This window comes from Bos taurus, chromosome 13 (genome assembly GCF_002263795.3).
Source record: "Bos taurus isolate L1 Dominette 01449 registration number 42190680 breed Hereford chromosome 13, ARS-UCD2.0, whole genome shotgun sequence".
Taxonomy (NCBI): domain Eukaryota; kingdom Metazoa; phylum Chordata; class Mammalia; order Artiodactyla; family Bovidae; genus Bos; species Bos taurus.
Genome location: NC_037340.1, coordinates 6,816,010 through 6,828,087, shown reverse-complemented (window position 1 = coordinate 6,828,087; position 12,078 = coordinate 6,816,010). Strand labels below are relative to the sequence as shown.

General features: G+C 44.8%; 1 protein-coding gene across 3 annotated transcripts in view; it reads right to left on the bottom strand.

The window, feature by feature from the left end:
• The window catches only part of ISM1 (isthmin 1), a 95,180-nt gene extending 84,119 nt beyond the window's left edge, over positions 1-11,061 (bottom strand). The window contains exon 1 of one of the 3 annotated variants that reach the window (XM_025000411.2): positions 10,715-11,061. In XM_025000411.2, coding sequence (XP_024856179.1) covers positions 10,715-10,852 — 138 coding nt within the window. In that variant the 5' untranslated portion in view covers positions 10,853-11,061. 3 annotated transcript variants of the gene reach the window in all.
• Between the last annotated feature and the right edge of the window lie 1,017 nt (positions 11,062-12,078).

The window sequence follows — 12,078 nt, the reverse complement described above, 5'->3', positions numbered from 1 at the left end:
AGAGAGATAAGAGAAAGAAATGGCATGTTAGAATCTTGTTTTGGGCAAGTTTAGTGAAAGTCACTCAGTCATGTCCGACTCTTCGTGACCCCCTAGACTGTAGCCCAACAGGCTCCTCTCTCCATGCAATTCTCCAGGCAAGAATACTGGAGTGGGTTGCCTTTCCCTTCTCCAGGAATCTTTCCAATCCAGGGATTGAATCTGAGTCTCCTGCATTGGAGGCAGATTCTTTACTGTCTGAGCCACCTGGGAAAGTTTAGGTTATATTATAAATACTCATTGAGTCTCAACATTGATAGAAAAGTATGATTTCAAATCTATTTGCTAAAATGTTAAGAATTGGAGAGATAAAACCCTTTCCAAACTTGAGGAATAATAAACTAAGTAAATAATATTTCAATATTTACTAAACGTTTAAGTGCCAAGCTCTAACAGAGCACTCGCATGCATTCAGTGTCATAATTCTTACAACACAAGGAATAGTTTTTGTATACCTATTTAAGAGATGAGGACATTTAGACCTAGGCTAACTCTCTTGCCAGAGTTCACATAGATAAATTGGAAGGTGGGAGGCAAAATGAAGAAAATTTGAAAACACCAAATAAAACTGAAAACATATCTTCAAATCTATTGGTAATCACAATAAATACAGGTGGGTTACATTCATTGATCTATTACATGACAAAAGAAAAACTGGCTATTGGTTATCAATAAGAGAGATATTTAAACAAAAACGGGAGAGAAAGGCTAAAAATAAAGGTTGGAAAAAGATACCCAATGAATGGCAAGAGAAAAAAAATAAGCAAGAGACGCAAAATTACTATCAAAACATGTTGAAAAGTCAATAAAAAGATATATGAGGAATTTCACCTTGACAAAAATATAACCACCAGGGAATTCCCTGGTAGTCCAGTGGTTAAGACTCTTGCTTTCACTGAGGAGGGCATGAGTTCAATCCCTGGTCTGGTAGGAGAACTAAGATCCTGAAAGCCACTAGACTGGTCCCTCTTATCCCCGCCAAAAACCCACCAAAAAAGACGTTTTGTCTCCTAACACCATGAATTCTAAACAAGTAAAGCAAAACTTCATGGATGATAAGGAGAACAGAAAAATGCACAGTGGTAGGGTCAGAATGTAATTGAATTCTTTGAGGAATAAGCAGTAAGTAAATAAGTAAATCAAGATGAAGGGTTTTCACCATATAATTAACCACCTTGACTTGATAGGTCTTATAAAGAGATTTAAGACTGTATATCATAAAGAACTGTATATCATAAAGTGTAGTCATGAAATATTTGCAAAATATGCATGCATTATATAAAACTTTATACTGATAGATTAAAAATCCAATAAAACATATGATGTTTGAGAAAGTATAAATGATCAAAAATGACTAGAGAAAAGTTATAGTATCTGAATAGGCTGTTGACCAGGGAATAACATGGAACATTAATCAGTGATCTCAATCAAAGAGGTGCCAAACCCAAGAGGGTAACAATGAGTGAATTCTAACAATCTTATAAGAAATAGATAATTCTTAATATTTAAAGTGCTAAAGTGAACAAAAAAGGGTTTCTAACGCACACACTAATGAAACCACAATGATATTACTACAGAAATGGATATTGCTAGCTCTCATGCACACATCAATAAAACTGTAAGTGCATACTGCTAAGTATAGCTTTCCTAGATTCTAAAACTAATGAATTGGAGAACATAACAGGAAACAAAATGAAAAATTCACAATAGCAGCCAAACCTTGAAAACAGCGTCAAAAGAAATGTGAAAAGAGAGATGAAGAAAGCTATGAAGCTTCACTCAAGAAACAGAGATACCTAAACCATGTCCTGAGACAGAGGATAATATTATAAAATTTTCAATTCTTGTCAATTTATCCTCCCCCAAATATATATATAGCAATTCTCAGTAAAAGCTCAATGAGTTTTTAAACAAAATAACTCTTAAATCTGTTTGAAAATAGACATTTCATAAGAATTTCTAAGTAAAAAATTTTAATAAAAGTATATTTTCCCTATTAAAACATACTATGAAACTACATGAAATAAAACTATAGTGTTATAGGATATAAAACATTAATAGAAAAATGAATGTCAAGAAACATTTGTTTTTTGTATATGTATATACAAGACATTTGTTTCTTACATATGTATTTATATATATATATATGTATATACCAGTAATGTATATATGAAAATTTTAGTATATGTTAAAAATGGTATTTTGTATTAACAAATATAGAACAAAATATTTAACAAATATGATAGGACAAGTGGCTATTCACTTCAACAAAAATCAAAGTTTTATCTTTATCTTAAACCTACAAATAACTTCAAAGTAAGTTGTAGTTCTAAACAAGAAAAACAAAAACACTAAAAAACATTAGAATAAAATATGTTTCAATATTTGACAATCTTTATTTGAGGAACTCTTTCTTGAGTAAGGCTTGAAAACTAAAAGTCATGTTAGAAATGATCCAGAGTTGATTACACTTAGAATAAAAAGTTTCTGCACGACCAAAGGCAGCATAAACAATGTTAAAAGATGAATACAAGAGTGGGTCAACATTTGCAGTCTCTGACCTAAAAGGTTAATATGGTAGGTATTTTGCAAAGACAGCCACAATGACTCCTGCCATCCCTGAACACATGGTCCATTGCTGGTCCTCCCATCAAGAGGAGTCGATTTCTGGTCCTTTAGAATCTAAGCTGATGCAGTGATTTGTTTAATCAATACAATGAGGCTGAAGTTAGATTGGGCTTCCCTGATAGCTCAGTTGGTAAAGAATCTGCCTGCAATGCAGGAGACCCCAGTTCAATTCCTGGTTCTGAAAGATCCGCTGGAGAAGGGATAGGCTACCCACTTCAGTATTCTTGGCTTTCCCTTGTGGCTCAGCTGGTAAAGAATCTGCCTGCAATGTGGGAGACCTGTGTTTGATCCCTGGGCTGGGAAGATCCCGTGGAGAAGGGAAAGGCTACCCACTCCAGTATTCTGGCCTGGAGAGTTCAATGGAATGTATAGTCTATTGGGTCGCAAAGAGGCGGATATGACTGATGACTTTCACTTTCCTATAAGTTCATCAAGAGGCCTTGCAATTTCGGCCTTTTCTCTCTGTCTGCTCTGAGTCCACCATGTAAAGATATGCAGGATAACTTCCTTGAGGATGAAGAAAGAGCATCAGATCAGATCAGATCAGTCGCTCAGTCGTATCCAACTCTGCAACCCCATGAATCACAGCACGCCAGGCCTCCCTGTCCATCACCAACTCCCGGAGTTCACTGAGACTCACGTCCATCAAGTCAGTGATGCCATCCAGCCATCTCATCCTCTGTCATCCCCTTCTCCTCCTGCCCCCAATCCCTCCCAGCATCAGAGTCTTTTCCAATGAGTCAACTCTTCGCATGAGGTGGCCAAAGTACCAGAGTTTCAGCTTTAGCATCATTCCTTCCAAAGAAATCCCAGGGCTGATCTCCTTCAGAATGGACTGGTTGGATCTCCTTGCAGTCCAAGGGACTCTCAAGAGTCTTCTCCAACACCACAAGTCAAAAGCATCAATTCTTCGGCACTCAGCCTTCTTCACAGTCCAACTCTCACATCCATACATGACCACAGGAAAAACCATAGCCTTGACTAGACGAACCTTTGTTGGCAAAGTAATGTCTCTGCTTTTCAATATGCTATCTAGGTTGGTCATAACTTTCCTTCCAAGGACTAAGCGTCTTTTAATTTCATTGCTGCAGTCACCACCTGTAGTGATTTTGGAGCCCAGAAATATAAAGTCTGACACTGTTTCCACTCTTTCCCCATCTATTTCCCGTGAAGTGGTGGGACTGGATGCCATGATCTTCGTTTTCTGAATGTTGAGCTTTAAGCCAACTTTTTCACTCTCCACTTTCACTTTCATCAAGAGGCTTTTGAGTTCCTCTTCACTTTCTGCCATAAGAGTGGTGTCATCTGCATATCTGAGGTTACTGATGTTTCTCCCGGCAATCTTGATTCCAGCTTGTGTTTCTTCCAGTCCAGCGTTTCTCCTGATGTACTCTGCATATAAGTTAAATAAGCAGGGTGACAATATACAGCCTTGACGAACTCCTTTTCCTATTTGGAACCAGTCTGTTGTTCCATGTCCAGTTCTAACTGTTGCTTCCTGACCTGCATACAGATTTCTCAAGAGGCAGATCAGGTGGTCTGGTATTCCCATCTCTTGAAGAATTTTCCACAATTTATTGTGATCCACACAGTCAAAGGCTTTGGCATAGTCAATAAAGCAGAAATAGATGTTTTTCTGGAACTCTCTTGTTTTTTCCATGATCCAGCGGATGTTGGCAATTTGATCTCTGGTTCCTCTGCCTTTTCTAAAAACCAGCTTGAACATCAGGAAGTTCACAGTTCACATATTGCTGAAGCCTGGCTTGGAGAATTTTGAGCATTACTTTACTAACATGTGAGATGAGTGCAATTGTGCAGTAGTTTGAGCATTCTTTGGCATTGCCTTTCTTTGGGATTGGAATGAAAACTGACCTTTTCCAGTCCTGTGGCCACTGCTGACTTTTCCAAATTTGCTGGCATATTGAGTGCAGCACTTTCACAGCATCATCTTTCAGGATTTGGAATAGCTCAACTGGAATTCCATCACCTCCACTAGCTTTGTTCATAGTGATGCTTTCTAAGGCCCACTGGACTTCACATTCCAGGATGTCTGGCTCTAGGTCAGTGATCACACCATCGTGATTATCTGGGTCGTGAAGATCTTTTTTGTACAGTTCTTCTGTGTATTCTTGCCATCTCTTCTTAATATCTTCTGCCTCTGTTAGGTCCATACCATTTCTGTCTTTTATTGAGCTTATCTTTGCATGAAATGTTCCTTTGGTATCTCTGATTTTCTTGAAGAGATCCCTAGTCTTTCCCATTCCGTTGTTTTCCTCTATTCTTTGCATTGATCGCTGAAGAAGGCTTTCTTTTTTTTTTTTTTTTTTGAAGAAGGCTTTCTTATCTCTTCTTGCTATTCTTTGGAACTCTGCATTCAGATGTTTATATCTTTCCTTTTCTCCTTTGCTTTTCGCTTCTCTTCTTTTCACAGCTATTTGTAAGGCCTCCCCAGACAGTCATTTTGCTTTTTTGCATTTCTTTTCTATGGGAATGGTCTTGATCCCTGTCTCCTGGACAATGTCACGAACCTCATTCCGTAGTTCATCAGGCACTCTATCTATCAGATCTAGGCCCTTAAATCTATTTCTCATAGGTGACAGCAAACACCACTATCAAATGTACTATTGAGGTCCTCTTAGACTACCTAGCCCATGTCAAGCCAACAGAAGGCAATAGCCAGTTGAAGAAGCCTAGGCAAGAGCAGCAGAAGAACCACCCAGCAGAGCCCAGGGCAAATTGCTGACATGAACTCATGAGCAAATAAAATGTGGTTGTTTTAAGCCACTGTGTTTTGGGATGATTTATTATGTAGTAATAGTTAAGTTGGAGAAGGCAATGGCAACCCACTTCAGTACTCTTGCCTGGGAAATCCCATGGACAGAGGAGCCTGGTAGGCTGCAGTCCACAGGGTCGCTAAGAGTCGGACACGAATGACCGACTTCACTTTCACTTTTCACTTTCATGCATTGGAGAAGGAAATGGCAACCCACTCTAGAGTTCTTGCCTGGAGAATCCCAGGGACAGCAGAGCCAGTTAGCCATAATCTAAAAAGAATTCCTGAGATAAGAGAACACAGTCTACCTGGAAAATGGGCAAGGCAAGTCACAAAATAAGAAACACAAAGGTTGTTGACTTGACTCAGAGCTGGAGGAGTCTTGTCAGGGACTGGAACAAGAACTCCAGCCTGCCTGGGTCTGAATCCTGGCCCTGCCCATCATGGTTGTATGACCTTGGGTAAGTTACTCAAATCTCTGTGGGTCCAATTTCCTCATCTGTGAAATGAGGGTATATATACTATCTATCTCATAGGGTCATTGTAAAGAAACTCAGTAGCATTAAGTACAAATAAATGTTGCTTTTGCTTTTACTGCTATTCATAGCTCAGATCAACTCTTGACTGAAGCAGTGAGTACAAGATACTAAATAGTTTTATTGAAGGCAAATAGATGGATGATGGGGGTTAGGAGTTAGAGAACAAAAACAGTTACATTTCAGAGTTTGGCTTGCTTTAATGTTATTGCAAAAATAGTTTGATGATTTCAAATACTTTCTTAAGTCACATTATTTGAATGAATTCTAGCTTTACTATATAAAATCTATAAAAATTCATGATTCTGAACCTGAGCTGTAGTAGAGAAGCACTCATTTGAATTTCCCTGCTGGTTCAGATGGTAAAGAATCTGCCTGCAATGAGGGAGACCTGGGTTTGATCCCTGGGTCAGGAAGATCTTCTGGAAAAGGGAATGGTTACCCACTCCAGTATTCTTGCCTGGAGAATTCCATAGACAGAGGAGCCTGGTGGGCTCTAGTCGATATGGTTGCAAAGAGTCATGACTCAGTCACACATGACTGAGTGACTGCTGCTGCTGCTGCTGCTGCTAAGTCGCTTCAGTCGTTTCTGACTCTGTGGGACCCCATAGATGGCAGCCCACCAGGCTACTCTGTCCCTGGGATTCTCCCAACAAGAATACTGGAGTGGGTTGCCATTTCCTTCTCCAATGTATGCATGCATGCTAAGTCACTTCAGTTGTGTCCGACTCTGTGCGACCCTATGGACAGCAGCCCTCCAGGCTCCTCTGTCCACAGGATTCTCTAGGCAAGAATATTGGAGTGGACTGAGTGACTAACATATGTTAAAGGGATACAGTTATTATTGTCATTGCCTGTGGGTCTATTGTGGGATATTCTGTCTTCCAGGATGCTTTTGATTATATATAATTGTTTTATTACCATTTATCAATTAAAGACATATGAAAGAGCTAATCTGAGTATCTGATCAACATGAGACAAGAAGAGATAAGGTTTCATTTAAAGGTGAAAAAATTGATTTTTCTGTGCATTTTTATATAGCTGTTACAGACAACTGTAAAATTTCTTATATTTTAAAATACTGAAAACAGTATAAAGACTAACATTCTTATTTATTATTATGAACCACATAACCAATAGAAACAGCATTATATTACTGCCTCATAACAGTATACCTAACGGTATAGAGACAGTTTACAAAGTCAAAAATTTATCTCCTAGTATGTTGAAACTCTGGAGGTGGGCATGGCAACCCACTGCAGTATTTTTGCCTGGAAAATCCCATGGACAGAAGAGCCTGGTGGGTTAAAGTCCATGGGGTTGCAAAGAGTTGGACATGACTGAAGTGACTTAGCACAGCTGCTGCTGCTGCTGCTAAGTCACTTCAGTCGTGTCCGACTCTGTGCACAGCATAGCATGTTGAAAATACCAAAAAAAACACCCCTGGTTAGTCATGTTTACGTGTGTGTGTATGTATGTATACATCATGCAGACAGATAGATGTGTTCATATTTGACACAATAACACTGTCAAGATGTGTTTGATAGTGTAAATTGTTACCCTTTCTTTTGTAGCCAGCATAATTTTATCAAGAGCTTGGAACACAAATATTCTTCAAAGATTTTTATACTCATAAGATAACAACAAATTAAGCAGCTTCTGGCTCTGCAACCTCAGGCCAAGTTACCTAACCTTAGTTTTTTCATTTGAAACAAGGATAACAATATTGCCTAACTCATGAGATTTTTGTGAGGATTTACAAAGAAAACATATGAGAAGTGCTAAGAATAGTGCATGACACATAAAAGACATTTGACAGATCTTAGCTACTATTGTTATTCTTACTTCTATTCTATTCGATGCCCTTGATATGTCAGCTCTTTAACAAAGGTGCATCTCTTGTAAATGTTCCCAAATATTAACCTGGTAAGAACAAATACTACACTTGACCTTCAACAAATACATGGACACCAAGGGGGAAAATCGGGGAGGGATGAACTGGGAGATTGAGATGGACATATATCCACTACTCTGTATAAAATAAATAACTAATGAGAGCCTGCTGTGCAGCACGGGAACTCTACTCAGTGTGCTATGGTGAACTAAATAGGAGGGAAATCCAAAAAGGAGGGGATGTACGCATACATATAGCTGAGTTACTTCACTGTATAGCAGAAACTAACACAACATTGAAAACAACTGAAATACCCCAGGCTAAAAAATAATCAATGCTATGCTAAGTCACTTCAGTCATGTCCGACTCTGTGTGACCCCATAGACGGCAGCCCACCAGGCTCCCCTGTCCCTGGGACTCAATATTCCTCGATATACTACAGTAAACAGAGCTACCATTGTGTCTTTCTGACTCCAACCTCATATTTTAGAATATTTTAAGCAGAGATAAAAATAATGTAACATAAAGATTGATGAACTTTTGGATTGCAAAGGATGATTTTTAGCAGCGTAAGCTATCCCACAGCCATTTAAGTTTAAATGCAGTTTAAGATGGGTTAAACATCACCAGTAAACATACAGAATATGGTGCCCACAGTTTTGTTTTCAAATACACCTGCTACTAGTGAATTCATATCCCGAACCCTGAAAACCACAGACTAATAAGTGTATTTTGCAGACCTCCTCACTTGGCAGAATACACTCTCTTCAGTTGAATCGTAATACTTTTGAGAGTCAGAGGGCCAAAGGAATAACTTTAATCAGGAAGAATGTAAAACTTTTATAATAACAAAGTACAAAAGAGAGTAAAATTATGAACTAAACTGTTAAACTCATCAATCTGTCTGAATAAGTTAATTGAGTGGACAGAATAACCAAACATGATTAACAAGATAAGCTGAAAGCTGATGGATTACCAGCTACTTGGGACTCAAGCTACTCCTAGGAGCCTTGTTCTTTCTAAATCCCCCATTTCTTCTGCTCTGCTGGGATAGTCCTTCAGCCCCGGGCTCTTTTGAGAATTTAATCCACTTCCCCTTTGCAGTGGCCACTTCCACCAGCTGCTTCTCTCATCACTTTAACATTCAAACGGAAAAGGCCAAGCCTAGGTTATTCTAATGATAGCAAACACCTCATAAAAAAATCTGCCAAATTTACTTTTCCATAGAACATCATTTTTACAGCTTTTCATGAGTCCATGAGGAAAGAAAGCATCATGTATAGAATATGACTTCCAGAATTCTTGAAGATATTAGGCATTGTTCCCAGTGTTACAGTGGGTGGGTGTACCACCATCTATGGAATGGGGGTGTCTTCAGTTTCCCCAAAGAGATCGGGTCAGGCTTTCACTGAACCTGTTTGCCCACCAGAGAAGAGGAGAGGACCTCACAAAATTAGGACATTTTCAGAAATATCCCCAGGTTAAAAGAACTTTAGGCTCTGGGGTGCATTCTTTTTCATTCCTGGTTTTACATTCCTGCCTAAAGATCACCTTGCTTTAGTCTACAACATCCTGCCAGAGAGAGAACATGGTGTAACAAACCACGAGTTTGGGATGTGTAAACTTTGCAAGTTTCTTAACCTCTGTACCTCGGTTTTTGCATCTATGCGGGGGGAGGGGGGATATTAACAATATAGTACATCATTAAATTAGTTAAGTTCTGCAAAGAACTGAAAACTAGCACATGGAAAGCACTCTGGACGTATTTAAGGGAATCTCTCTACACTAGGGTTTTTAGGTGACACACTGCATAAAGATGTGAGGGAAGAATCAACAGGGCAATGATCTTAAAACCCTTTGGCAACAATGGATGATGCTTATCTGGACATTACAGAGTACAGAGTTTTCAGAGGGGCTGCTTGGAGGAGGAGATTTTAGAAGTGAATTCCTGCTGCCTCCTTGGAAAATCCCTGCTGACTTCTTTACCCATGCCCCACGTTGACAGTTGTCAACACCTCTGACAGACCCAAGGAAAGGTGTTTTCCAAGGGAGCGGCAGAAAATCCCTACCTAGGCAACTCTTTATTTGGAAACCGGAGAATCCATTCTGCGTCTGAGGCCCGCTATCTCCTCCCTAGTTGCGACCCCCCCCCCCCCCACTGCGTTGGAGCTGCACAGACCCTCAGAATTCCATTCCTAAGGGGACCTGCAACAGGGGCAGAACGCTGTAAGAAGTCTTTTGCTGTCAAGTTTTAAAGCCCCAGGTAATGCCATCTCAAAGTACAACAGGTGGCTTGATTCCGCGCCCTCCGCAGGCTAGGAAGGTGCAAGGTTGGATCGGGGACCACGTGGGCGACCAGGGATACTTTCTTCTGGGAAATTATTTCCTGACCTTTGCCACTGTTTTCTGAGTTGGCAGATTCAACCGGGTTCTTCCTCCCAGACCTCGTTTGGGGGTTGTCCTAAGTTGAGGTCTCCTCCCGCTCCTCCCCCCGCCCCCGCCTCTCAGAATAACATCACTTCGCCTCTGAAGGGCAACCGAAGACTGAAAGCACCCCAAAGCCAACACATGCGTGCTCCACACTCCTCCGCCCGTCTCACGCTCAGGTACCTGGGGACAGACCCGGAGGAGCGTGCCCCCGGACCTCCGAAATGGTTCAGCCTCCAAGCACTTAGCCCGCTCCGTCCAGGCAGGAGACGGGTGGCCCCGGCCAAACAACTGCCCAAACAACCTGTTCTTTGGTGGAGCGGGGACCCGCCTCCCCGCATCTCTCAGGTGCGAGGTCAGCACCCAGCCACCGGGGTCCCGGCCGCCACGCGCGCCCCTGCCCGGCGGCGCACTCACCTGCAGCGGGGTCCGGCTGGCGTTGGCCGCGGCCGCGTCCGGCCGGTCGGCGGCTCCGGAACCGCGCAGCACCGTGATGTGCAGCGTGAGCAGCAGCAACCCCAGCAGCAGCAGCAGCTCGGCCGCCAGGCGCACCATCCTCCGCAGGCGTGCGGCTTTAGGACCCGGCGCGGCGGGCGGCGGCGGCGGCGGCGGCGGCGGCGGCGGCGGGGGAGGAGGAGTCGGAGCCCGGGAGTCCGGCAGCGCGGCTCCCGCCTCGGCCCCCGCCGGGGCCCCGCTCCCCGAGCCTGCGGCACTGGCGCTGGCTGCGGCGGGGCGCGCCAGGCCCGGGGAGCAGGAGCCGCCACCGCCGTCCCCGCCGCCGCACCACGGCGGAGCCACGGCGGGGCCGGGGGCGTCCAAGCCGGCGGCGGAGCGAACCCCGGCGCTCCCCGGCGGCGGCGGCGGGGACGGCGGGCCGCCCGGGGCCCGGGCCGGGCCGGGGCCCACCCTGCGGGCAGCGGGCAGCGGGGGCGGCGGCGGGGCGGGCGCAGCCGAGCCCCCGAGCGCACATGGGCGCCGCAGATGTGGCCGCGGCGCCGCAGCTGGAGCGGGAGCGGCCGCCAGAGGAGCGCGGGGAGCGGGAGGAGGAGGAGAAGGAGGAGGAGGAGGAGGAGGAGGAGGGCTTCAGCGGCGGCCCGCAGTTACCTCCACGCTTGGCTCCCCCGCCCTTGCCGCCCGTAGCCACTCACCCGACGAGCCACCTCCCCTCCTCCCCGCGCTCCTCCCGGCCGCGGGCCGCGCCGCCCCGCCGCCGAGTCCTCGGGAGAGCCGGCTCCAGACGGGGGCCCCGGGTGCGCGGGGGCTGTCACTGGAGGTGACCCGTGAGCCCCTCCGGAGTCCGTGTCCGCCTGCCGGGCTGCGCCGAGCGCGCGCCCCCGCTGCCGAGGTCGCTGCGGCCGGCGAGGGCAGAGCCCCGCGCGCGCCGAGGCCCGGGGCTTTGGGGTGGTGGGGGGTGCCTGGGCGAGGTTGGAAACTTTTATTGACAAGTGGAGTTGGGAGTTGTGGTGATGCAGAACCGAGAGGGCACCGGCCCAGCCAGGTGTCTGCCGGCGACTGTGCGCCCCTCCCTGCAGTTGGCGTATGTACGAGGGGGAAGAGACGGGGTCGTTCCAGAAAGGTCTTGACACTCGCTCCCGGACGGTGGGCTGCCTGCTTACGGAGCACCGTTGCTCAGGCGCCCGCGGCGGTGGGTAGAGCCTGGGAAGGGAGGCGAGTCCGATTCGCCGGGCGTCCGTCTGGTCCAGCGCGCAGGTGTCTCGGCAAGAAGCGGCAGGGGTGAGGTGCCCGCGGCTCGGGCGCGCAGGACGGAGGTGGGTCAGTGG